Source organism: Pristis pectinata, chromosome 21, assembly GCF_009764475.1.
Source record: "Pristis pectinata isolate sPriPec2 chromosome 21, sPriPec2.1.pri, whole genome shotgun sequence".
In the NCBI taxonomy this organism is placed as follows: Eukaryota; Metazoa; Chordata; class Chondrichthyes; order Rhinopristiformes; family Pristidae; genus Pristis; species Pristis pectinata.
Window position 1 is genome coordinate 18,692,551 of NC_067425.1, and position 26,640 is coordinate 18,719,190.

The 26,640-nt window shown below is 40.7% G+C and overlaps 1 protein-coding gene across 9 annotated transcripts in view; it reads right to left on the reverse strand.

Annotated features, from left to right (window-relative positions):
• Positions 1 to 26,640, reverse strand: part of pitpnm3 (PITPNM family member 3) — a 422,801-nt gene that overhangs the window by 6,652 nt on the left and 389,509 nt on the right. For all 9 annotated transcript variants that reach the window (XM_052035330.1, XM_052035325.1, XM_052035327.1 and 6 more), the window contains 4 exons: positions 20,089 to 20,237; positions 7,452 to 7,601; positions 5,895 to 6,078; positions 4,582 to 4,710 (listed from right to left, as the gene is read on the reverse strand). In XM_052035330.1, the coding sequence (XP_051891290.1) occupies positions 4,582 to 4,710; positions 5,895 to 6,078; positions 7,452 to 7,601; positions 20,089 to 20,237 (612 nt within the window). The remainder of the gene's footprint in view (positions 1 to 4,581; positions 4,711 to 5,894; positions 6,079 to 7,451; positions 7,602 to 20,088; positions 20,238 to 26,640) is intronic.

Consider the following 26,640-nt stretch of genomic DNA (forward strand, 5'->3'; position numbering starts at 1 on the left):
TTTCTGTGCTGTGTGGAGTGATGACTCTAGAATTAGACTTTGCAGCCATCAAGCCAAGCTGACAACATCATTACATCATCACTAACCCTGTACATTTTCCCATCTTTGCACAAATTCTTGAATAACCTTTGCCAATAAAAATCCATCACTCTCAGTCTTAATAGCTTCAAGCGTTCCAACATTCGTGGCCTTTTGAGGAGATAATTCCAAATTCCCAAAACACTTTGTACTAAAAATTACTCTCTGACTTTGTTTCTGTACAGCCCAGCTCCAGCTTTAATATTCTGTTGCATCGTTCTTTGGTTCCCAACCACAAGATACAAGCCTTGAAAACCAATCATTTGGTGCCACATTTCCTCCCTGTTCAACTTCAAAGAAAATTCATTTACGAAAGAAAACATGGACTTAAATGCAAGTTCCACGAAGTCTGCCATTTCCCTTGTGGGTTCTCCGTGCACCAGATCCACTCTCCGGCTTCTGCCCTTATACGGATCCCTAGACCAACCAGCCCCAGCTGCCACCTTTGCATCAAACAGCCAGATCTCTGTCCACTTGACCCTCTCGCAGCACCCAACTGCTCTCTCCTCTAACCCAAACAGCCTGGACTAGATATATCTGGCAGAGTGTGAAAAGGAAAGCCCTTCCACGGTGTGAGTCTTGTTCAGAAACACACAATACCTTGGTACTGAATTACCGAATTTGGCACTGGTTGGGTCAATTTGCATTGTCCCACCCTATTGCCCCCACCCTCCCCCAATTAACAAACCTGACTGGGGGCCATTCCATTGCTAGACCATTGTTTCCCCCATATCAATCCTATTAACTGCTTTTAGTACTGTGAACTCCTCAGTATTTGAGAGCAGTGGAAGAGGAAACCATTTAGAAGTTGCAGAGTTTTTTTTAAATGTTCTTTTCTCTTTCTGACTGAGTATTTAGTGTATTTGGATACAACAGCCATACCATCAGGAGTCTGCTTAATGTCTATGGTGGCACTTGTAGTGTTCTCGATTTATTAAACGTTATTATGAAATACAATCGTACTTAGAGAGATCTTAACTTCCTCGACCTACTTAATCTTGCTCTAACCCAAGACTATCCGACTCACTCAGAGAAGGGTTTGTTCCAGACTTTGCTCAAGGATAAGTGGACAAGCTCTCGTTACTTCTTGAAGTTCCCACACCAGAGAAAATTCACCATAGAATACTGATATCGTATTGAACTCCACAGATAGATCCAGCCCAATTAAATCTTCTGTATCAAAGCCAGGTCAGTAGAGCCTGCCCTAAGTTTTGACCTTAAAAGTTTCTTAGATGATAAAAATGAAGTTATTTCCCGAGGCACATAATGTCACCAGCAACATAACCCCTTGCTTAGACACTAACTGGTCTATGGTAGAATCAAACAGCACAGAAGATGGCCATTCAGCCCATCATAGCTGAACTAGGTTTTGGATTATTAACGTTTTTGTTGAGCCAATTTATCCAGCCTTCAAATTAAACAAAAGATTACAACAAAAATTGAAAAAAATAATGGAGTGCCTTTTAAATATATTAAATTGAACACAGACATAAAATAATTCAAAAGCATTCTAAATTAGGTTTAATCATGAGAAACATACACATTCCTCTGGGTTTTGACCCTGTAGATGGGGAGCTGATGTTACACCTGGCTGGGATGTCTAATGACAGGGATCACAATCTCCAAATATGGAGTCAGCCATTCAGGCTGAGGGGATTTCTTCACCAGAACGTGGGGAATCTTTGGAAATTCTCTACCCAAGAGGGCTGTGGAGACTCGGTCATTGAATATGTTGAGACTGCTATGATAAAATTATGGATGTGAAGTAATATGGAGTTCACGCAGGAAAGTGGGGCTGAGGCAAAAGATCAGCCAAGGGCTTATTGAATGGCAGAACAACCAGAGTCTACCACTCCAGCTTCTATTTCTTACGTTCTTACATCGAAGTGCATTAGCTAACGCTATTAAGGTTGGTGGAGTACTGATGATCCACCACTAGAGGAGGCTCATGACCAGATAAGCAGCTTCTCATTCACCACAAGACACACAAGGTACATACACTGGGCAATTTTATCGCTTAAAAAAGCAGTTTGGGAATGAGCAGTAGTTAAATAAAGGGAATTGATACAACTTCAGGAATCTTCACCCCACACTCTGACCTCTCGGTTTTACTGGCTATGACAAGTGACATGCAGTCAACACACTGACCTGTGATTCAACCTACGTTGAAGACCTTGGGAAACCCAACAGCTCAAATGAGGAAGGCTTCAGGGAGAGGGTAAATTCCTTTACTGTATTGTTTCCCGGCAAGAGAAGGATAAGGAGTGCATTCCATTGGTCCCCCCCCCCCCACCCCCACTCTCCCAGCTTCCCACCATTAGCAGCCCACCCACAACACCTTCGCCGGACCCACCCAACCAGCCCCAGGTCAGAGGAAAATGGACCAGTCCCAACCCTGCTTTCTCATTCAAGCTAATGTCTTACTGGACTAACACAGGGCAGAGAAGTACATACTGTAGAGTTAAAACATCTAGGTTTTATATTACACACTCCACCCCCAAAATATCTAGCCCCTGGCCTGAGAAATATTGGTCAATAGTTGGGAAATTCCCCCCCCCCCCCCACCCTGTGATCTATCTCCACTACTGCCCTGGTAAACAGCTAGCCCCACTGCAGGCAACATCTGGAACATCTGGACACTGCCCTGGGTAAATATCTAGTATCCAGTCCAGGAAATTTCGAGCCCCAACTCATGAGAAACCTCTGTCCCCATCACAATAAACATCTGGTCTGAAAGAAGTAGACATCATCCCCATCCCTGGTAAACTGCTACACCACTGCAAGAGATGCCAGGACCCCACCCCTCGCAAGTCTCTGGTCCCACCAGGGTAAAAATCCAGTTCCTAGCCTAGCTAATGTCTCGCCCCCCTCCCAGGTAAGTAACTAGCTCCCACCTCCAGCAAATGTCCACTGCCCCATTCGTTTATATCCCAGCAACATTAACAGCTACACCATTACCCCTCGTTTGGTAAAGTCAATGAACTTCCATCAGTCTGGAGGCTGGGTGGGTAACACACTGGGAACGTCAGAGACTTGCACTGGAGTCTCAGCTACCACCAACCAACTGTATTCATCTTCCACCTTTAATGTATATCACAGGACATTTCATGATTGAGCATTAGCAGGTGGTGGGCAGATGGGTGGGTTGGTGTGGGGGATGGACATGGAACGGCACAGGGAAGAACAGGCAGAAATGGAAGTAATTTTAACCTGGCAGAGGAGTTCAGAAACTCTCCTCCAGCACCAGTTCAAACCAAGCATCAGAGAACCTTGTGCGCTGGGTTCAAATGACTCACTCCCTTTGCTGCATTGGGGCTTGCAGACCAGCTCCACACCCAGTGATATTGTGGCCACCCAAAGAGCACACAGAAGAATTGCACAAAATCATGTTAAGCATTTGGACTGAAATGTTAAGGGTGTTGTGTAAAAGTGATGTCGTTGAATACATTCTTCATCACAATAGTCTAACTTGTTAAAAATCAGGGCTTAATTTATATTGTTCTTCTGTTGTATATTGAGACAAAGTCTTGGTACTATCCACTCTTGGATATTATTCAGAATTAAGTGGATTACAAACTATGTAAAATAAGCAGGGTAGATCTCAATTTCCATTGAATTGTTGGCTCTCATCTAATGTATTTTGGTGCCTCTGCTGGTGTTTTTCTCTTGCTCAGACACATACACAAAGGCACACATACACACACATAGGCACACACTTGTGCACACACACATAGACACACCTGCAAATGTGCATACACATTATCCTGCACACACTCAGATATGTATGTATGCACACATAGAGATATACAGAGACACATGGAGGCACACAATCCCATACACATGGGCATATAAACATGCACAGAGACACACACAGGCTCACTATATTGCAGAACCTGGGTCCTTCCACAAATGAGCCAACAGGGATACTGTAACAGTTAATGAGAGAACAGAAGAACATTGTTTAAGTAAGATACTGTGGGCAAAGTGCAGTGTCTCATGCCACCAGGAGCCACAATGATCGATCCCATCAATTGCTTCCTACAGCTGTGTTGGCTTTCACCCAGCCACTTCTCCAACGTCCAGGACCAAATTGCCTCATCACCAACTCCCCAGTGAGTGCCTTTCAAAACATGAAGCAGGTTAAAAGAACTTCCACTTCCCGCACGCTGATGGGTTTTTTTTCTAAACTCTGCAGCAGATTTGTAACAATTACTGAAGCTTTTGGGCATCTCGTGTGGAAATTAATGAAGACAACAGGCTCAGGAAAGAGGAAAACACAAATGGAACAATGAGAGCAAGAAAATGGGATGTATAGATTGGAAAATAATAGAATAGAGAAAAGTGCAAAGAATGTTGACATTAGTTGATGATAACCAATCAGTCAAATAATTATGGGTATCTCTGTGGTGCAATAGAGATTTTAATTGTCTTTTTTTAAGTAACAACTTTCTTAACCCCTCACTCCAACTGCCCACTTTACCATGCTCTAAAGAAGCACATTACCTGGCATTGGTTCTGGTACTTTTTTGATGGGCGTCCCACAATGTAGATTTGAGATGCGGACAGACCCAGCACGTTGTAAACTGAAATGTCTTTCATTGATCCATAGGCAGCAGCGATTTTGATGTGGGACTGCAGAGAGATCAAATTAGCAAAGCTTTAGGCTATTAGAACACAATCACAGACTAGCAACAAATGCAAACTTTGCAAAATTAGATCAATCTGCAACTTTAAGACTCATTCTTATTAAGACTTATTAAGAATTAATTTCCCATGTGAAGCATGAGATTTTAAGCTGTTGCTATGTACAGTTAATTTGAGCTGAGCTTTAAAACCAAGTACAACTGGTAGCTTGTCCTAATGATGACAAAGTCTGGAGATACTGTATTCATTCAGACTTATCCTGCTTCTGATAATTATTTGCTCCTGAAGGCCTCATACAGCAATAGAATATGGAATTTTTCTTTGCACTACATATTTCTCAAGAAGAGATGTCACATACTAACAATATTTTCAGCACAAGTTTTATTTAAAAAAATTGCAAGGTTTCTTTCTGGTCGCTATGTGCTTTTCATCATTGTAGCTAAACTCCAGAGAAACAGGAAACACCACCAATGACGTTGTTTAACAGAATATTTACCAGAACTGTACTCCATTTTATTCCTTCCTACAATAGTACTGCTAAGGTTTATACACAACACAGAGGTAACAAGGGCAACTATACCACCTTTTTTGACCTTGTGAGGTTTCGGATAAAAGGGCTTCATTTCCTGGTGAAAAACTACGACCTTTCTGTTCATAATACAATAGACAACTCACATTAATAGTACATCTCTAAAGCAACCACTAAATGATGTCTGACAAAGTGATTGAGGATTAAAGTCCTCTCTTTTGTTTTCACCCCAGTTGAACATTTTCATGTATTTCTTTATGACAAAACTGACTCAAATTTTGGAAAAGCAGTCCCTTCTCCAATAATATGACCTTTATTCTTCCTCTGATCAGCCATCTTGTGACATCTGTAAGCAAGATGAATAATTTAGTCTCAAATTGGGTCAAATTACTTTGTGCCCAATGGGCAGAGGTCAAACCTACACCACACAAGACCTCACCTTTCATATGGAACACTTTTCCTTACCCAGACCATCTCAGGTAGTTCCAAACCCAAGTGCTAATCCATTTCCACAGTTTTGTTTAAAGAAACCTGTATAAAACCTATAAACATAAGCCTAATCCGAGCTAAATTGCAATTTAAGCACCTTTTGTGGATTGACATCTACCTTCTTGATAGTACTCAGCACCTTATTGAAGCTTACCTCTTGCACCAGGTTGCGCAAGAAGATTGTTTTTTGTCGCAAGGGATCGTGGACCAGACCTTCGGAGAAGGTGATCATACCCTGGGGGAAGTTATGTTGGCCCAGCCAGGACACCACCCGCTGCTTCTGCATGTCTGGCCGTCCAGTGACGTAAATGATGAGATAGCCCAGGTCCTGCCAGTGTCTTGAACAGGAAGAAAGTGTCAGCTAATGCACCAGGTTTGCACTGAGAGAATTACAGCAGAGCAATGTAGCAACTGTCAGTGAATGAAACTAATTTGGTTCTCGTTCCTAATCTTGGCAATCTTAAAAGGTGCCACGTGGAAGAATGTGTGGGAGAATAAAAGCAGAGTAGTAATAAAAGCAAACTCCAATGACAATAAACACCGGCAGATTCTCCATTAGCAACCACTTCTTCAACTTCAGTTTGACTTCGGGCATCAAGTCGAAAGCCCTCCGAGTGTATTTTTTCAATAATCATTAAAGTGAACAATCCTAAGGCTTTAATACCCCAGTGAAGGTTCGCTTGTCAATAATTTTAGGAAAATCTCACCAAAAGGAGTACTTATATCCTAGAGGATATTGACATTTAAATCTGTATGTGTTGACATATGTTCCTTGTTCTATATAATTAGAAATATTTTCATCATTTTAGCCCTAGCAAACCATCTCTGATCTGCATTTGATATTCTGTCAACTCATAAGAGGTTCTGTCATTGAAGAAATCTAGCTAGGTATAATTTTTTAATTCAGATTTCTGATAATGGAGCAACTGTTAGTTTTACAGTCCTAGGGAATAACATGGAAGTATACACATCTAAACATCTACAATATTAATGGGAACCACAGAGATTCTAGGAAAAAAAAAGGAAAATGCAATATACAAGTAACACGTTCTGGATTAGCATTCACTCATTCACGTACGTTACTGCAATGCCCGTATTGGCTACCCATCCTTATTTAACACAAGACAACCCTGTAGTGAAGCTACTCTCATAGCACTGGTGAGTCGGGAGCTTCTGGATTTAAAATCATCAATTTAATCCTAATTAAGCAGCACCTGCACTTTCAATATGGTAAACAGAACTTGTCACTCAAAGATCTGAATACTAATTTTTGGCACTTAGATTTATTTCATTTCTTCTTATTTCAGCATATGAACATCCAGTAAACCATTAATTCTAAGTTTATAATCCACATCAAAACACTGGTTAAAGCATATTCATTCTATTAATAAATGATGTAGGGTATTGTTGAATATGTTTTTGTAAAAAATAGATGCAAGAATGTGTTAGTAACTGCAGAGAGACACCAGCAACTTCTTCACTGAGCGCCAGAGGCTGTAATTGCACAATGGTGGTTAACAAAATAAAAAATGAATGAGAATTGTCAAATATGTTCAACAGCAAAAGTCAACAGCAAAGGGCGATGAAACATCATCTTGGCAGGAATTATGGCTGGTAGGAAGAAAGTTGCAGGTGATACAAAATTTTATGTAATGCCTTCGGTTTGGCAAGTTCCACATGTAAAGGAGGTGAAAGCATGTGCACACAGTACCTGACCACATCCACTGCTCCAGCCCTGACTTTTGGGTCACTGCCCATGATAGAGACACTTGCAGCAAAGGAACCATCGATGCTGAAGACCACACATTCCATCCCTTTTGGCAACACAGTCAGGTAGCTTTCTGCAAAAGTCTGGTCTCCTCTAGACAAAGTTACAAAGTGCAAGTCAGGCATTAATATTCCAAAGCACAATCAAACCTCACAAATTTGCTCGATGCACTTAATGATCAATCTGGTGCTGGTTGGGTCATCCCAGGGTGATTCCGTCATATGATTCCATCATTCCATCAGTGTACATCTGTCAATCATTGTACATCAGTCAGCCTTCACTGCAGGTTAGTAACTTTGGAGCTTAGCTCAGAAAATGTCCTCCACAGAAGAACTACTAACCATAGCCCTATTAACCAGCATTAAGCATCATTTCAGCCAACATATTTTGACATATGTAACAAAACTGATTCATAAATAATCAAAAACTTTGCAGAAAATACAAAAACATTTGAGGATTGCCTTGAGTAACATAACCATTATTCCAGAGCTTCAGTTCACAGTTCATATTTATTTGCCTAAGGAAGACTGCAGTTAATGATGGACCAAAATCACAATCAAACAAACAATCTGAAATATGCAAATTTTTGAGTTCAATTGAACTTTGAGCTGACTGTATAAACCCAACTAAATACAAATCTTGAACCAACACCCCCCTCCAGATGACAACCAAGGCCATTATGTTGTTGTGATTCATCTTACTAGAATAGATGGCATATTAAATAGACATTTTTTCCAAATATTATTTTACAGCTCATTCAAAGGAATGCATTACTTTACTGGATGTTTGGTTTCATGGGGGGGGGGGGAGCTGTTGCTAAAAGTAAAAGACAACAACAAAGATTCAGCTTAACTAATTTAACAGAAACCTAACCAGTGCAATAGCCACGAATGAGCCAATCCACTTGTGGCCAACATTTCAAGCAAGTGCAGCAGAGATAACTAATAATAATCAATGGTTCAGGCAGGGAGAGGATTACATCATATAATATTGGGTACAGAAAGCATGGATCACTGCATGGACTATTAGAACTAGGTCCTGTCCCTGTTGAAGCAAGGTGTCAAGGATGGGAAACGAGAATTGCAAACAAACATGGGTATGTACGTCTTACAACAATAATCATAATTGGCCATGGGTATCTACTCAGGTTGTGTAATCCAGAGGCAATCTGTAAACCTTTGCAATTTCCACAGAAAGGAATACAGTTTAAGTTAAGAATAATACAACTAAATTTTAGAGACCAAAGTATCATGCAGACAATTGTAAATGATTAAAATCAAAAACTATCTATAATTGTTAACATACACCTGAAACTTGTATTTGGCACTCAAACATTCATGAAGAACTGTACCTATAAATCAGTCTTTTCATTACAGCACCGTGTAAATGGGCACAGGATCTCTGTGGTACAAACTTGTTATGTCCAGAGTGGTCACTGGTTGGGAGGTCAAATATAAGAAGGGTGTCTCCATAGATGCTGCCTGACCTGCTATTTCCAGTATTTTCTGTTTTAATATCAGATCTCCAGCATCCCACAATTGTACAAACTGGAACAATGTTCCTCTCTTTCAGTTTGCAAACCTCCCATGAGATGTACAGAGCTAAACGGTGGAATGCTGGAAATAATATATTTCATTTGAGCAACCACGCTTCAGCAAAGCTGAAACACGTGAGTTGTGCAGTGGAACATATCAGATGTTATTTGTGGAACACTCACTTTGTAACATATGGATGCCAGAGACATAACTGAGGGCAAGTGGTAAACTCTTTCAGCAACAACTCTCTTCACAATGTATGATGTTCTGATCATCATGTTAAACAGGCATCAGCTCTGAGACACAGTGACAGAATTTCCATCGGTGCTATAATGAAAAGACTGATTTATAGGTATATTTCTTCATGAATGTTTGAGTTTCAGGTGTATGTTAACAATTATAGATAGCTTTTGATTTTAATCATTTACAACTTTCTGCATGATACTTTGGTCTCTGAAATTTAGTTGTATTATTCTTAACCTTAACTGTATTCCTTCCTGTGGAAATTGCAAAGGCATACAGATTTGCTCTGGATTACAAAAGTATTCACACAACCTGAGTAGATACCCATGGCCAGTTATAATTATTGTTGTAAGACGTACATACCCATGTTTGTTTGCAATTCTCATTTCCCATCCTTGACACCTTGCTTCAACAGGGACAGGACCTAGTTCTAATAGTCCATGCAGTGATCCATGCTTTCTGTACCCAATATTATACGATGTAATCCTCTCCCTGCCCAAACCATTGATTATTATTAGTTATCTCTGCTGCACTTCCTTGAAATGTTGACCACAAATGGATTGGCTCATTAGATAAGACACTTCACAAGAATGCTGAAGGGGTAGAGATGGGGAATTGTAGTCTAGCATCCAGACAGAGCCACCAGTCACCCATGGGTAGAAATACAGAGAATTGGAACTGGTTTATTATCATCACATGTACTGAGGTACAGTGAAAAGCTTGCCTTGCATATTGTTCATACTGATCAATTCATTACACAATGCATTGAGGTAGTACAAGGTGAAACAATAACAGAATTCAGAATAAAGTGTAACAGCTACGGAGAAAATGCAATGCAGGTTGACAATAAAGTGCAAGGTCATAAAGAGGTAGATTGTGAGGTCAAGAGTCCGTCTTATCGTACTAGGGAACCATTCAATAGTCTTATAACAGCGAGATAGAAGCTGTCCTTGAGCCCGGTGGTATGTGCTTTCAGGCTTTTGTATCTTCTGTCCAATGGGAGAGGGGAAAAGAGAGAATGTCTGGGGTGGGTGGGGTCTTTGATTAGGCCACCAGAAGGAAGCCATTTACTTTTCATGCCTTTAGCAGAGTAAATTCTTCAGCCAGAGCTATGTCATCTCATTCCTTTCTCCCTCACACCCTATAGAATCATAGAATAATTCAGGATAAACAAGCCATTAACATTACAGAAAATGTGAGAGAGAAACAGGTCTATGTTGAAGACCTCAAAGGTAATTCTGTTTTTCCCTCTACAAGCACTTTTTTGTTCTATAATTATTCATTTAAAAGAAGCGAATGCATCAGCAAGACTGGAGTTTGCTGTCCATCCCTAATTGCCCTTAAGACAGTGATGGTGAGCTGCCACTTTGAACTACTGCAGTCTGTGTGGTGAGGGCACTCTCACAGTATCGGGAAGGGTTCCGGGATTCAGACCCAGCAAAAATCAAGAAGCTGCCTGAACTGCTGGATTTTTACAGCACTTTGCCCTGTTGCAGATATCCAACATCCATAGCTTTCTTCTTTTTGTGTAAACATATGACTGCTGCAAACATTAAAACAGAAAATGATGGAAGTATTCAGCAGATCAGATACCACTTGGAGAGGGAGAGGGAGAGGGAGAGAATTAATGACCTTACGTCAGAACCAGGGCCACAACTAGAACTAGCTGTGATGAGGGATCATTGATCTGAAGCATTAACTCTTGTTTCTCCATCTACAGATGCTGCCTGATCTGCTAAGTGCTTTCATCATTTTCTGACTTCTTTAAGATTTCCTCCATCTCCAGTAATTTCCCTTTTACATTGCAGGTGCTGTGTTTTCGGAATGGATGAAGACATTTTAAATAGAACGAGCTAGGATTCCTTCTGAACTTTGACAAGTTTGGCAGAAAGTAAAGAACCAAAGTTCACTCACTTATGTTACAGTTTACCAAGCAAAGAGTTATCAAAACTGCTGCACTGCGCCATCATTGCTGAGTGCTTCCAGTCAGCAGCCTATATCAAACAGAGAAAAAGTGTAGCTTTATCAAAACTCACCAAGTTTAGAAGGAAAATAAAATAATGGAAGTATCGATCCAATGTGTCAGACAAAAATTCCTCAGTTTGTCAAACAAACTGAATTCTATATCTCAATCCTATGGCTGAAGGAATTGATAGGTCTCTGTAGAAACTTACAATCAATTTATCATTAAGCAACACATCAATCAGAAAATTCCCGTTTCACTTTGTTGATCAAATAACATGTACATTATATTTTTATCCCTTTTTCCAAATTTGACTAGAGACAAGGAGAGGATAAGTGGTTCACTGTCTTTCAGGAACTGACTGCTGAGTGAGCACATTTCCTTCACAAACAATCGAAATTACTAAAAACAAAATCTGGAAACTGGCACAACACAAAAAGAGCTAAAAGGTAACTGTTGGAACTATGAAAGAAGAACAGAAAATTCTTCAATCAACAACATCCAGATTTTATATGTCTCCTTTAAAATGGCAAAACATTCCATGGTTTTTCACATGGATGCTTCCAGATAATATATGACACCAGGCATAAGGAGCTATCAAGGTTGGTGAATAAATGTTTGCTCAGAGGTAAGTTTATAAAGGGTCTTAAAGGAGGAGAGAAAGGCAAAGAAGTAGAGGGGTTTAGGAATGTAATTCCAGCACTTAGGTGGCCTACTTAGGAGAGTAATAAAACAAATACTTTGGTTCTATCTTCATGGAAGAGCATCAAGTTGAACTGGTCGGGAACCAAGGATCTAATGAAGGTGAGAAACTAAGGAAAATTATTTCTAAGAAAATGACGCTGGAGAAATTAATGAAACTGAAAGCTGATGAATTCCCAGGGGGTGATAATTTATATCTCATATCACTAAAGGAGATAGCCATGGAAATAGAGGATCCATTGACTCTCATTTTCCAGAAACCTACAGATTATTGAATAATTCCTGCAACACAGGAGGGCGGCAAATGTAAACCCTCTATTTAAAAAAGGAGAGAGAGAAGGAAAAAGCAGGAAACTGCAGACTGGTTAGCCTAACAGAGGAAGCAGGGAAAATACTGGAGGGTATTATAATGGGTGATACAACAGGGTAATTAGAAAATATAAATGGAATTAGACAAAGTCAACATGGATATCTGAAGGGGAAATTGTGTTTGACAACCTACTGGAGATTTTTGAGGATATAAGTGGACAAGTAGATAAGGGAGAACCAGTAGTTATGGTGTACTTGGATTTTCAGAAAGTTTTTGATAAAGTACCACCTAAAAGGTTCATGTGCAAAATTACAGTGCATGGTGTTGAGGGGCTATGTATTAGCAATGGATTGAAAATTGGTTAAGAGACAGGAAACAGAGAATGGGAATAAATTGGCCTAGGAATGGGCAGGTAATAAGCAGGTAACCAAGAGGATCAGTGCTTGTGCCTCAGATATTCCTAACATACATCAATGCTAAAACATAGAATACTGGAATAATCAATGAATAATGAAGAGGATATAAGGCAACTTGGATTGAGTGGGTGGGGAAAGACATAGCTGATACAGTACAACATGGAGAAATATGACGCTATCCACTTTGGTAGGAAAATCAGAAAGGTAGTGTTTTACTTATATGGCAGTAGATGAGGAAGTGTTGATGTACAACGAGATTTTGGTGTTCCAAAAGCAAATATATAGGTGCAACAAGCAGTTAAAAAGGCAAATGGTATGTTGGCCTTCATACCAAGAGGATGTGAGTCAAGAGTAAGGATGTCTTGCTACAATTATACTCAGCATTGGTTGCAGTACATTCGAGTAATGTGTGCAGCTTTGGTCTCCTTACTTAAGAAAGGCATAGACAGGGTGCAAGAAGGATCTTCAGAATGATTGATGAGAAACACTATGATGCTGGAGGAACTCAACAGGCCAGGCAGCATCTGTGGAGAAAAGCAGGCGGTCAAAGTTTCGGGTCGGGACCCTTCTTCAGGACTCAACGTTTCAGATCAGGACCCTTCTTCAGGCTCCTGACCCAAAACGCTGACCGTCTGCTTTTCTCCGTGGATGCTGCTTGGCCTGCTGTGTTCCTCCAGCATCATAGTGTTTTTCATCTCGAGTTCAGCATCTGCAGTCCTTTGTTTCTCTCTTCAGAATGGTTCCTGGGAAGGCAGGACTGTAATATGGAGGGAGATCAAGTTGACTTGGTTTGTATTAGTTTAGAAGAATGAGAGGGGATCTAATTGAAACGTCCACACTTCTGATGGGGATAGACTGGATGTGGTGTGGAGGTTTCCCTTGGCTGGGGTATCTAGAATCAAGGGTCATAGTCTCAGGTTACAGAACAACCTGAGAGGAGAAATGTCTTCACTCAGATGGTGGTGAAACTGTGGAACTTACTAAGAGAGGGCTATAGAAGACAAATAGCTGAATATTTTTCAGAAGACAGATAAATATTAAGGTGCAAAAGGCATTATGGGGTATGTGGACAGTGCAGGAATATGTTATTGAGATCGATGACCAACCATGGTTGTACTGAATGGTGCAGTGGGCTCAAAAGGCTGAATCCTGCTCTTTTTTTTATATGTTTCTATGAAACATTACTTAACCAGGAGCCAACGTAAGTCAGCAAGCACAAAGGTGGTGTATAAACCCTGGTTAAGTGTAATTGAGACATGGGTAGCAGACAGCAGCTCAGTGAAAATAAAAGAACAAGGGTAGGATACATGCTGCCAGTCAGTATCAAGACTGATCTATTTCTTAGCCTGTCTTAGATCCATAAACATCGGTAGCTCCACTGAACAAGTGAGTGGATGTGAAGATGGGTTAAGTGCTTGTGGTCAAACTTGTCATCTGAACACCCTGGAAAAAGGGTGCTAAGATGAATTTATTGGACTGGAACACAAACTCAGAAAATTAACCAGGCTCTTGTACTTTGTTCGATTTTATTATCAACATGCATGATAGTGAGCAATGCATTCCCTTTAGTGCCAACCTCTCTTCTGAAGATTTTATAGTATAGGGGTAAACTCTGGAATTGTTTTATGAACTGTAGGTGGATAGATGTAACCTATTCACAATAATAAGCAGATAATTGTCACCTTTTACTGTAGATGCAACTGTGGATTGAACAATGCATACGTAAAACTTAGTCAGAGAAACCTTGCTGATAAACTTTAGTGAGGACTCCAAGTTTAATGAGTTCAGGAGACACAAGAAACTGCAGATGCTGAAATCTGGATCAATAATCAATCTGCTGGGGGAACTCAGAGCCTCCTGTGGGAGGAAAGGAATTGTCGACATTTTGGGCCAAAACCCTGCATCAGTTTAATGGGTTGTTGCTGATTGGGCAGGATGTCTGGAATTTAATGTTTAGCCTCTTAAACCAAGGTGCTTGACTTGGATTAGAGAAGATCAAACTTGAATATTTCCCTCTATTCAAAGAGAGGATATGTTTGCAAGAAGAAAACTATGGACATGAAATAAAATACAGGAAGGGGGTGGTTAATGGGTATCTATCAGTGTCTGCCATCTTCCATCTAACCCACTCCCTGCAGCAAGTAGGATTAGGTGGGAGCTGGTGGACATAGACCAATAATGCCCACCAACTGGTACCTATGACAGTCCGAAACATTTACATGGCTTAATTTCATTTGCAATACTCTTGGAAATCCGCCAGTTTGGAATGCCGACAGACAGCTAAGGGATATTTGGTATAAAACCATAAAATTCTGGGATGCTCAGCAGGTCAGTCAGCATCTGGAGAGACAGAAACAGAGTTAACATTTCAGGTCAATAGGTCCTCATCAGAACTGGCATATCTGGTAATTTCTCTATGGAATGGAGTTAGAAATAATACCCGAGTGAGGGTAGGACGAGCACCCAGCAGCAGATGGGAAGATCATGCTTCTCCTGGCTTTCAGGAAAGTGAGAGCATCCCAGGCAAGAGCTATTTTCAGCCAGAATGGGTTGACCTGAACCAGCAGGACACAACCATGGGTGCTGGGTCTGGGTTAGGTTTAGGTTTAATGCATATTCTGATAAGACATTCAGGTTCGGGTCAGGACGTGCCACCTCAGCTCAGTGCTCGATTCAGGTCAGGATGATTTGCTTAGTGTCATCGTATCAGAGTTGTTCCTGATTTAGACCCTGGTAACGTTCAGATATACTGATTCTACAAGAAGAACTCACCAGCTACAGAGACAACAGCACTGTCTGATATGTTCCTCAAAACACAACAGCAGTCAGGATATTTCAAAATCACTTCATGAATGTCACAATTCATTTTTATTATATCTCGAGGTGTGTTGACGATCTCAGAATAGATTCTAGTTTTATTACAATGCCCTTGATGCGTCTTCAAATGGTTTATTCCCTGCTCCAACAAAAGCTCTTTACATATCTCCACACACTTTAAAATAATATTCCATTGTGTGAAGTTGGTGCAAATGCCAGGGAGAGAGCCACATTTGAGGCACCAGAAAATGAGTTCAAAAGAAGTACAATTATTTTGTGTTGTTTCAGGTTTCATTTGAGATTATTTACAAGCTTATCCTTTCTGCATAGCCAGAAAGCAAATTTCATATTCTTAGTAATGTTTGACAGATGAGTAACGATGGATCCAACTTATATTTTTGCACATAGTTGCTTACAATACATGGCAATTCAAATAGCTTGTGCTGGTATATATGTCAGACAGGGCTCCTCCTATCTATACACTTCATCAGGGAAAGGAAGAGTCATCTAAGATATTAGGTAACAATCTGCTGCTTCTGGCGAGTTGCCCACGACCACCATTTACCTACATGGTACACACATGCTTACCTTTTCTTTATTGGTGTTTATGCTGCCTGAAACTATGCCAATAATGTGTGTGGCAGGGCTTTGCAAAGTGTAATTCTGTTTTGTGGATGAGGCAGATCAAGTGTCATTGACAAAACAGCAAAGAGAAATCTTGAGGGTTATGCCTCCATGCTCAGACAACTGTCAGATCTGTAAAGAATTTTGAATGCTTCTGAATGTCTTTGGCATTCATAAACATGGCAAATCCAATCCAGCTAATTACTACCTGATCAGTCAATTCTCTTCTCATCAGCAAAGTGATGGAAGGGAATACTAACAATTTTATTGTGCCAAATATCCACCAATAACCTGCCTAATGATGGATTTTGTCAGGACCACTCAGCTCCAGATCTTAATACAGTCTTGGCCTTAACATTGACAAGTTGAGTTCTGGAGCTGGGTTAAGAGCAACCACCCTTGGCATTGCTCCAGCATTTGACTGGGTGTGGTATTAAAACCAATAGTGAAATTAAAGTCAAAATCTGGGGGAAACTCTCTAATAGCTGGAGCTGCAGCTAGTATAAAGGAAGAGAGCTGAGATTGATGGCCAATCATCTCAGCCCTAGGACATTGCACAAAAGTTACTCGGTACAATGTCCCAGCTCTATCCATCTTCAGCTGCTTCACTAATGTCCTTCCTTCCACCATAAACTTAGAAGGGATGCTCACAGATGATATATAGCAGTGGTGCACAAAACCAGAGGGGATAAGTTTAAGGTAAGGGCTAAGAGGTTTAAGGGGGAATCTGAGGAAGAACCTTTTCACCCAGAGGGAGTTCAATCTGGAATGCACTACCTGAGTGGATTGAAGAGGCAGGTGGTCTTGGAACATTAAAGAAGTAAACTAGACAAGCACTTGAATCATCAGGGCATAGAAGGCTACAAACCAAACACTGGTAAATGGGATTAGAAGAGTTGTCTACTTGATGGTCAGCATGGAAATGGTGGGCTGAAGGGCCTGTTCTGTGCTGAGTGATTCCATGACTTTATGATTAATGTGTTCAATTCAATTTGCAACTCCCAGAAAATTGAGTTTATGGCTACAAGCAGTAGATCTATCCAGCATTCATATCTGGAGTAAGTGGAAGATACCATTCATGCCACACAAATGCCAGGCAATTCCTTCTCCAGCCCACCTAGACATTCAGCTGGAATACAAGACCATAGGACAGTGAGATATAGGAGCAGAATTAGGCCATTCAGCTGACTTTTTTTCTCAACCTCATTCTCCTGCCTTCTCCCTGTAACCCCCTTACCAATATATCAGAATCTCCCACAATTAGACCAGAAACTTAACCAAAACAGTCACATAAGCGCCGTGGCTACAAGAACAGGACAGAGGCTGAGTATTCTCTGGTGAGTGCCTCGTCTCCAGACACCCCAAAAGCTTTTACAAAGCAAGTGTGACAGAATACTCGGCACCTACCTAGATGAGTGCCACTCTAATTCTAAAGCAGCTTATTTGGGTTAAAACAACCTAATTGATTGGCAACCCATCCACACACAAAATATTCACTCCCTTAACCAGCAGAGTACCATGGCTACAGCGTGTACCATCTACAAGGTGCAGAGCAGTCAATTGTCAAGGAATATTTGATAGTATCTCCTGAGTGTGCAATTTTTACCATAAGATCAAAGGCAGTAGGCACATTGGGATACTCCCACTTACAAGATTCCTTCTCAGTCCCCCACCATTCTAACTTGTTACATTATTGTTATCAATGAGGCAAATTCCTGAAATCCCCATGTGATAAGGTTGTGGAAATAACTTCACCACTTGAAGTTTCAACAGTTCAAGAAAGGAACTCACCATGGACTGTTAGGTATGGGCAAAAAATGTTGAACTTCTCAGGGATCTCCACATCCAGAGAAAGAAAAGAGTAATGTCTGGAGGTGTTCTCCAAATCACAGGTGATGCTAGATAATTGAATTTTCAAGACTGGGATCTACAGACGTTTGTAAGGGGGTAAATATATAAAGGGGCAGTGAGATACAGAGGGTAAATGTCACTGAGATTCAGATCAATGTCAGCACTGGTTCAAGGGTTGCAATATCTACTTCAGCTCTGCAGAACAATTTCAATTTTTGGTTGTTTCATGTACTTCTGTGTTTCAAATCTAGATCCATCGCTATTAGTGAAACAGTCAAGTCAGACAGGGTCAGAACTTGCTGGGAATTGACTTAAGTGCTTTATTTTTAAAGCATTTCTAACAAGATAAAATAAAACCTTTGAATCAATTGTTGCTATCACGGCAGTGAATTGGATTTGGTGAAGGTCGACTTCATAGAACATAGAAAACCTACAGCACAATTCAGGCCCTTCGGCCCACAAAGTTGTGCCGAACATGTCCCTACCTTAGAAATTACTAGCCCTCTTACCCATAGCCCTCTATTTTTCTAAGCTCCATGTACCTATCCAAAAGTCTCTTAAAAGACCTAATCGTATCCGCCTGATGGCAGAAACCTCAGGGGATGCAGAGGATTTGTCTGAAGATGATTGCAGTTGTTTCAGCTTTGTCTTTGGCACTCGCTCAATGTTCTGCCAGCACTAACGGTGGGACGTTCATGGAGCCTACTCCTGTTGGTTCACCACCACTCAGGTGTGGATACGGCAGCACTGCAGACCTTCACTCCGATTTGGTCATAAAGTCCTGCTTCTGCTATTTAGCATGCTCATGAACCGATGTTGTAGCTTCACCAGGTTATTACTTCACTTTTAGGTATTGCACTTGACATGTGTTTCTACAATTCTGTGCGAACTAGTGTTGTTCCCAGGGTAACGTTATACTGATCTGTGAGGTTATAGATTGGGCTGGAACACAATTCTGCTGCTGAGGGCTCACAGTGCCTCATGGATGCCAAGGTTTGAGCTGGTAGAATTATTTGGAATCAATCCCACTTAGTGTGATGGTGCTGTACAAAAGGATGGAGGGCATCCTGAGTGTGCAGTCATGACATTGACAACACTGCGGTCATTCCTACCAATACCGTCAAGGACGGATGCACCTCTGAAATACTGGTGAGGACAAGATCAAAGCTGTCCTTTGTGTCACTTCTCCCATCACCTGCCACAGTCCCAGTCTGGCTTGAGTGCTACTGAACACTTCTTGGCTTTGAAGATATAGGCCCCATCCAGTGTGCATTCTGTGCCCTTCCTCCCTTCAGTGTATTCCACTGATGTCCAACATGGAGGAGTATTGGTGCATCAGCCCAGTGAAAGCAGTGGGGATATTCAGCAGACTGTTTCCTTATCCATGCTTAGTGCAATGCCATGAGAGCTCATGGAACCCACAGCTAATCCTGAGGACTCCCAGGGAAACTCTTCCTGACAGTAAATATTTGTGATGCTATTCCAAGTAGATGCATCCAGTGGGACAGTACAGGGAACTGACCTCATGTCTCTGGTTCACTAGTTTAGGGCTCAGAATTATAGCCCAGTAACAAGATCACTTCTGTACAACATTACCCTCACTGTGGAAAAACTTTTGCCTGATTCACATCTAATGCCCTGGCTCCATTGCCTCCTTGTTCTATATTTACCCCACCCAGAGCAAATATGCCCATGTCTACCCCATCAAAGGGTTCTCATTTAGACTTAAGCCTTCTAAATGTAATGGAATACAAATTTAAGTTAATGCAACCTTTATTATTTTGCTTAAAGATTCTTTCCCAAGATTCTGTGCCTAAAACTAAATAGGTATGACGTGACCAAGTGTTTGCACATCAGAAACAACATTCATTCACTTTAATATTTAAATCCTTTTGAGCTAAGGTCCAATGTTCCATTAGCCTTGTTGATTGCTTTTGTACCTGTGCACCAGGCTTCAATGAGCACCACTGGCACAGAACCTAATGAGGCCACTTAAAGAGGGTGATGAAGCATAAGAGATGTACCACCACTTCAAAACAGCCAGAACTTAATCAAAGGGCTTCACTGCTTCACATACTAATGGCTTCAACTAATGCCACTCATCAAAAGATATGTGTACCTTACAACCATCTTCACAGGGTAAACGCCAACACTGAGCTTCTTCTCATCTGGTATGGTGTACAGGATCCTGCCACTGTTGCTGGTGATTTCAGTGTCAAAATACACCCACCTCCCCGCAGGGGGTTGTGTCATGAGCAGAATGTCAACCTGCACAGCAGAGGAAAGAGCAGAATGTGAAAATGCTGGCTTGGGAGGGCAGAATTCAACTGTTCTTATATAGGAAGTGAAGACGAGCAATCTTTGCTTTGTTATATACCTGACGTTTCTCCCCAAGGATTGGAACTGCTTCATATCGTGGCTGACAGGAAGCACCGAGTATTCCTTGATGGGCGCAATATCAAATAGAGAAATTCTAACAAAATAAAGTTGCTGCTCAAAATAACCCTGCTCCCCCAAGACACTGCATCACAGAATAACACCCTGCAGCACAAAGCCCATTGGCAATGCTCTTCAATTAAACAGGATTTTATCATTTGAAAATCTAAAACTCACAGTTATCAGTAACTCTAAGACAAATTGCTGTGTTCACTGTGTGATTACAGCCTTATAAACACGCTCTCTTTAATGCTTTTCCTGAGCTTGCACACTCTCAAGATCGTTGTTCTGTATTACAGGAGCCATGTATTTGAAAAGCAAGCCGTTAAAGGTTTCTTTCATGGCTCATGTTGTAATCCTTCACTGGGTGCTATAAATAGCACAAAATCTAGTTTGCATTCATCGCTGCAGACACTTAAAATATCATTACTATAGAACAGCATAAAAGAGCTCTGATATAGCAGTAAATTTCTATAGAATCAACAGAGATTGATATATAAAGTTCCTTCGCATTTTCTAAACACACTTAATTTTAACCTAAACATCCAGCAACCACCTTTAAGTAATTAAATACCTCTTTTCTGGACACACATTTTAGTGACTATGATTATTTGGATAATTTGTACCATGGAGAATCTCATGCATCTCCTATAGTGGCTTGATGCATGGGTGTAGCATTTTGCTTCGTTTGAGAGATGAGAGATACCTAAATTACTTTGTTGTATTGCAGTGTATCACTTAATGCTGGTAATACTACTGGGATTTACTGAACCCAACATATGGAGAGTAACTACTTCTGCAAATTATGTAGATGAATTTTGTTGTGATACTTTCACTCCCCTCAAATTGTTCCTTAGACCATTGTTAGTACTTTTACCTCTCTGTATGCTCTCTGCTCAAATGAAGACACAGAAAAATGACAGCAGTCTCACCAGATTCTGTGCAAACCTAATGTTAAAGGACATGGTTCAATGTGTAATGTTGCTGTGGTGTGTTACAGGTTTCCTAGTTATCCCACAAGTTACCCCACCATATTTCATTGTGCAAAATGCAAGAAAAGAAGTACATATATTTCCTTAAAAAATGCTTCAGGCCAAGTACAGTCAAATTACCGACCATTTCATATTCCACTCACTCGCTAATGCCAAACAATTGTCAAATAAATTGGTACCATTGCATTCTCCCTATTGAAGACTTGACAAATTATTGGCAGCTTCTCTCTATTAAAAGATAGATATAGTTGATGCTTAGAGGTGGTTATAATTATCATAAATTCTTGAACTGAAATTCAATGGTGAGAAGTTCATAGCTTTAGTCATCGCATTACTGGGTAATTACTCAATTAGCATCAGGGGAAAATCATTATTTCCTATTTCAATGCACTTTTATGTGCATGAAAACTACAGAAATGGAACTGCTCGTAGAAGACAGTTGGTGGGAGGAGGGTGGGGAAAGGGTTTTGAAGTTGTTCACATGCAAACAGCAGTCAAGAATGACGTACAGAACTCAACAGGCTGCGTGCAGAGAGGCTGCTTCCCTTAACTGGGCATCAAGAATGAGGGGTCACCGTCTCAGGACAGAGTAGTGGACTCTCAGAGGTACAGCTCTCCCCACCATTGAGGACATCTACAAGAGGTAACGTCTCAAGAAGGCGACATCCTTCATCTGAGACCCCCACCATCCAGGCATGCCCTCTTCTCAATGCTGCCACCACCTCATGGTTCAACAACAGCTTCTTCCTCACTGCCATCAGGTTCCTGAACCAACCTGAAAAACCCTAACAATACCTTGGACAATATTTCTTTTCCTCTCTCTCAGCTTGCGCTTGTTATGTTTACTTTGTCATGTAAGTTAAGCATAATTTATGTTAATTTAAGTTTATGTTAACTTATGTTTGTTATGTTTGTACTATACTGTGCCGCTCCTGCAAAAAGCTAATTTTCATGGCATTTATACCCATGTATGCCTGCCAATGACAATAAACTTGAACTTGAGATGTTTAGGACTGAAATGAGAAGAAATTCCTTCTCGAAGACCAGTGAAGCTGTGGAATACTCTACTACAAGAGGCTATAGAGAACAAATTACTGAATATATTTAACAAGGAGATGGATAACTCTTAAACACAAAGGTATCAAGGGATATGGGGAAAGCAGGGGAATTTGGTATTCAGATTCACATTCAGCCATGATTGTATTCAATGACAGAGCAGTCTTAAAGGGCTGAATGGCCTGCTCCAAATCCTGTGCTTCTATAAATCATCTCACTAAGTCAAGGTTCAGCAAAGCATCGCAGCACACAAGCTCCAGGCCCACTGAGAGGAAAAAATAGTTGATTGGGGGGGGGGGGGGGGGTGGTAGGAACGGACATTGTAACCTTACCCATGGCATTGTCAATTTTTTTTGGAAGTATATAAGTAACATGTATGCTACTTGTACTGTTACTGCTACACACAATGGGATTGGTGCAAGCCAACACTCAAAGACAAGGATGGTCAGAATTTCAGACACTTAATCAGTTGTTTATTGCTTATTAGCTACATTGTTGAATGAGGTTTTATTTTATACAATAGCAATTTGTAAAAGAAAAAAATAAAGTATTTATACTTACTGGGCAGTAGATTGCAATTGTTTTTAATCAATTTGAATCAAAGAGAATTTATTGAGCTTTCATGATTTGGGTATTGAAACCAATTATCAGCATTCATCACTTTCCATGAATATATTCTCTTTCTTCTGCAGTTTTGTTTTACAGACTGGGTACAAATTTTGCTTCACAGATTTGTAACAGTTACATTAATTTTGCATCTGTGGCAATGCATTCAACCTTCTAAACAATTTTTTGGAATAATTTGAGACTACATGATTTATCTGACAGTTTTAGGGGTCACTGTGTGTTCTCTCATCCAATCTACCAGAGACGAACACAAGCTTTACCTTTAGTATAGAGACATCATTATTCTATTCAAATATTCCTCTGGGTACCACTTTCAATAGGAGTGTCCTTGAGTACTTCTGAGTGGTGTGGTAGGTAATTAAATGGCACAGAGTGGAATCTAAAACTCAAAGAGCAGAAAATCCAATGTTCTTAGAGACTTACAAACATTCTTGGTTCATCCCCATTTCACTTTTTCTACAAAAAGGTTTTGTCTGCTAAATACCTGTTAACTGGACATTATACATGAGCTGACATGACATTGATTGCTGACAAATTTACATTGACCAGCAGCCTGGTAGTATCTGTACCTTGAGGAGTTATCTTGCAACAACTTTTAATGTGAAAGATTTGTGTTTATTTTGTGCAATTAATGAAATATTGAAAATTGCCACGTCGGTTCCACTAAAGAAGAATATCTGTCACTAGCATCAAGGATGTTCCCACTTTTTATACATTCTATATTAAAATTGAAGAGCAAACATTTCTTCCCCAAAGGAAACAGGAGTGATGATAGATATCTGCTGTGTTATCTTGACAGTGAACAAAAAGTCTTTTCAGAAAAGCATCCACTTGGGAGTTCACAAAATTCTTAATGCAGCTTTATTGATTTAAAGCTCTTTACAAGTGTCGGTGGTGAATAAACTCATTATAGTGACCACTGGAGTTGAATCACAAATTGGTCCTGGAGTTAATCACTGCCAGGATTACGACAACATTGGATCAGAAGGCGGTCACCAAAGAGCTCTGCTTGTGTTTCACTGTGACAATTGCAAAGTGCTCCTTCTGATTTGGCACTGTCAGTCGGGAGCATCATGCAAACAATAACCATGAGAACAAAAGAAATAGGAGCAGGAATAAGCCACCTGGCCATTCAGTTCTTCTCTGCCATTGATTAAGATCATCGACCATCTTCCACCTCAGCACTATTTTCCAACAGAATCTCCATATCCCTCGATTCCCTTAAGCTCTATTGATCGCTGCTTTGAATGATCTCAGTGACCGAGCCCCACCACCCCTCAGGGTAAAGAATTCCAAAGGTTTACCAACCTGTGAGTAAAGAAATCTCCCTTCATCACAGTGTGAAATGGTGCCATTGGCCCTGGACTTCTCGGTCAGGGGAAACATTCTCTGTGTCCAGTAATTTAAAATTTTGTAAGTTTTAATGAGATAGTCTCTCTTTCTCCTTATTCTGGAGAATACAAGCTGAGCCAACACAATCTCTCCCTGCATGGAACCATGTGACTGATTGTCCTGAACTCAATGTCTTTGTTGCCCGCCTGCTCGTCTCCACTGGGCCATTTCCACTATAGAAGTGTGGCAAACCTGACCATCTATACCCGAGAATGGTCCCACTAGGTGGCTGTGAGTAAGCCTCAGGCAACAGCTCTTATGGCTCCAGCCCCCAGAATAGCCTAATGGCCTTTTGACAGCTCATCACTGTCAAAGGTCTTTGAACAATTTTTAAATGTCTTTATAATCAGACAAAAATATCTTGGTGTGATACAATATCGGTTTGTATTCCCAAACAGGCAAAAAGGTTCATTTGTATTCCTAAACAACCATGATCCACAAATGAGGCATAAGGCAGCATTTGGTTCAGAGAAAAGGCTCTCAGAAAATTGTCAGAAGTGGAGATCCAGCAGATTGGGAGAGCTGTAACATTACAACAAAGCAATGCAAAGCAGCTACTTAGAAAAGCAAATAGAGAATATAGGAAAAGATTTGCAATGGATATGAAAGTTAATTGTAAACACTTTTGTAATTATTTTGAAAGAGAAAAGGTGGTGAAAAGGAACATTGAGATTAATGTAGGTGATACTATAATGGTTGACTTATTAAGTGAATACTTGTTATCTACTCTTCATGGAGGAAGATGACAAACCACCAATGATATCAGAGGGGCACAAAATAAGCATGGAAATTTACAGGCCATCCCTGGGTTATGAAAGCCCCACTTATGGATGCCCCTAAATACAAACGAGCTCCCATAATATTATTAAATTCACAGGTCAGATGTACATACATGCATTCATTCCTACAAACAGCAGAACTAGTTTCCTCTCTTTCTCTCTCTCTCTCAGCAACTCACAGAAAATGCTGGAGGAATTCAGCAGGTCAGGCAGCACCTATGGAGGGAAATAAACAGTAGACGTTTCATCAAGACTGGAAAGGAAGAGGGCAGAAGTGATAGGTGAGTCCAGGAGAGAGGGGGAAGGTACTCACCTATCACCTGCCAGCCTGTGCTCCTCCCCGTCCCCCAACCTTCTTATTCTGGCTTCTGCCCTCTTCCTTTCCAGTCCTGATTGAGGGTCTCGACCTGAAACGTCGACTGGTTCCCTCTATAGATGCTGCCTGACCTGCTGAGCTCCTCCAAAATGTTGTGTGCTGCTGCTCCGGATTCCAGCATCTGCAGAGCCTATTGGTCTTCCTCTCTCTCCCCACCGCCCCCCCTCACCCAATTTTTATTAATTAATTATTCTTCCTTATCACTCTTGTGTTTTTGATGCCATTCATTACAATACTGTGGAGGTATAGTTACAGTGATTTTTGTGTATTTTCTGGCTTACGGACAAAAAAATGACCTATAGACATCTGTAAAAATGGAATCCATTCGTTACCTGGGGATGGCCTGTATTGGATCTCTTATTTATTATAACACAAGGCCATTCAGCCCTTTGGTTCCATGCTGGACTCCCAGTGGAGAAATCCCATGTTCCATTTTCTTATTTCCCATTAACCCTGCAACTCACTCTCTCTCATACTCCATCAATACCCCTTTTATTCTTTTACAATTTACCTGCAGTAATGTGTAATTTAAGATAGCCAGTTAACCTACAGGGACTTCTTTGGAATGTGGGAGGAAACAAGGAAATCTGGTGGAAACCCAACATACTCACAGGTAAACTCAACACAGACCACACCCGAAGTCATGATCGAACCTGGGTCCTTGGAGCGCAGAGGTAGCACACTAACTGCTGCACCACTCGGCCACCCAGATTTAATCGTGTAAAAAAAATGGTAATGGAAAACATAATGGGAGTCGTCTCCAGGACTGAACGATTTCACTAAGGGTATCAAAAAATTATTATGAGGAAATTAGAGAGACATTTCACATTTTATGTTTGAATTGTTGTATCCTTTTCCATGGCTCTGCAGATTTTGGAAATGTGCCTTTACCAGAGTAAAGATACAAAAAGTAATAAAAGGTTAGTAGTTAATTTATGTCAAGGTAACTAGTATTTAAAAGTGAGCAAGTCCTGTGTTAAGTTTAGCCAGCTCCCGCCCAGAGAGGAGATATA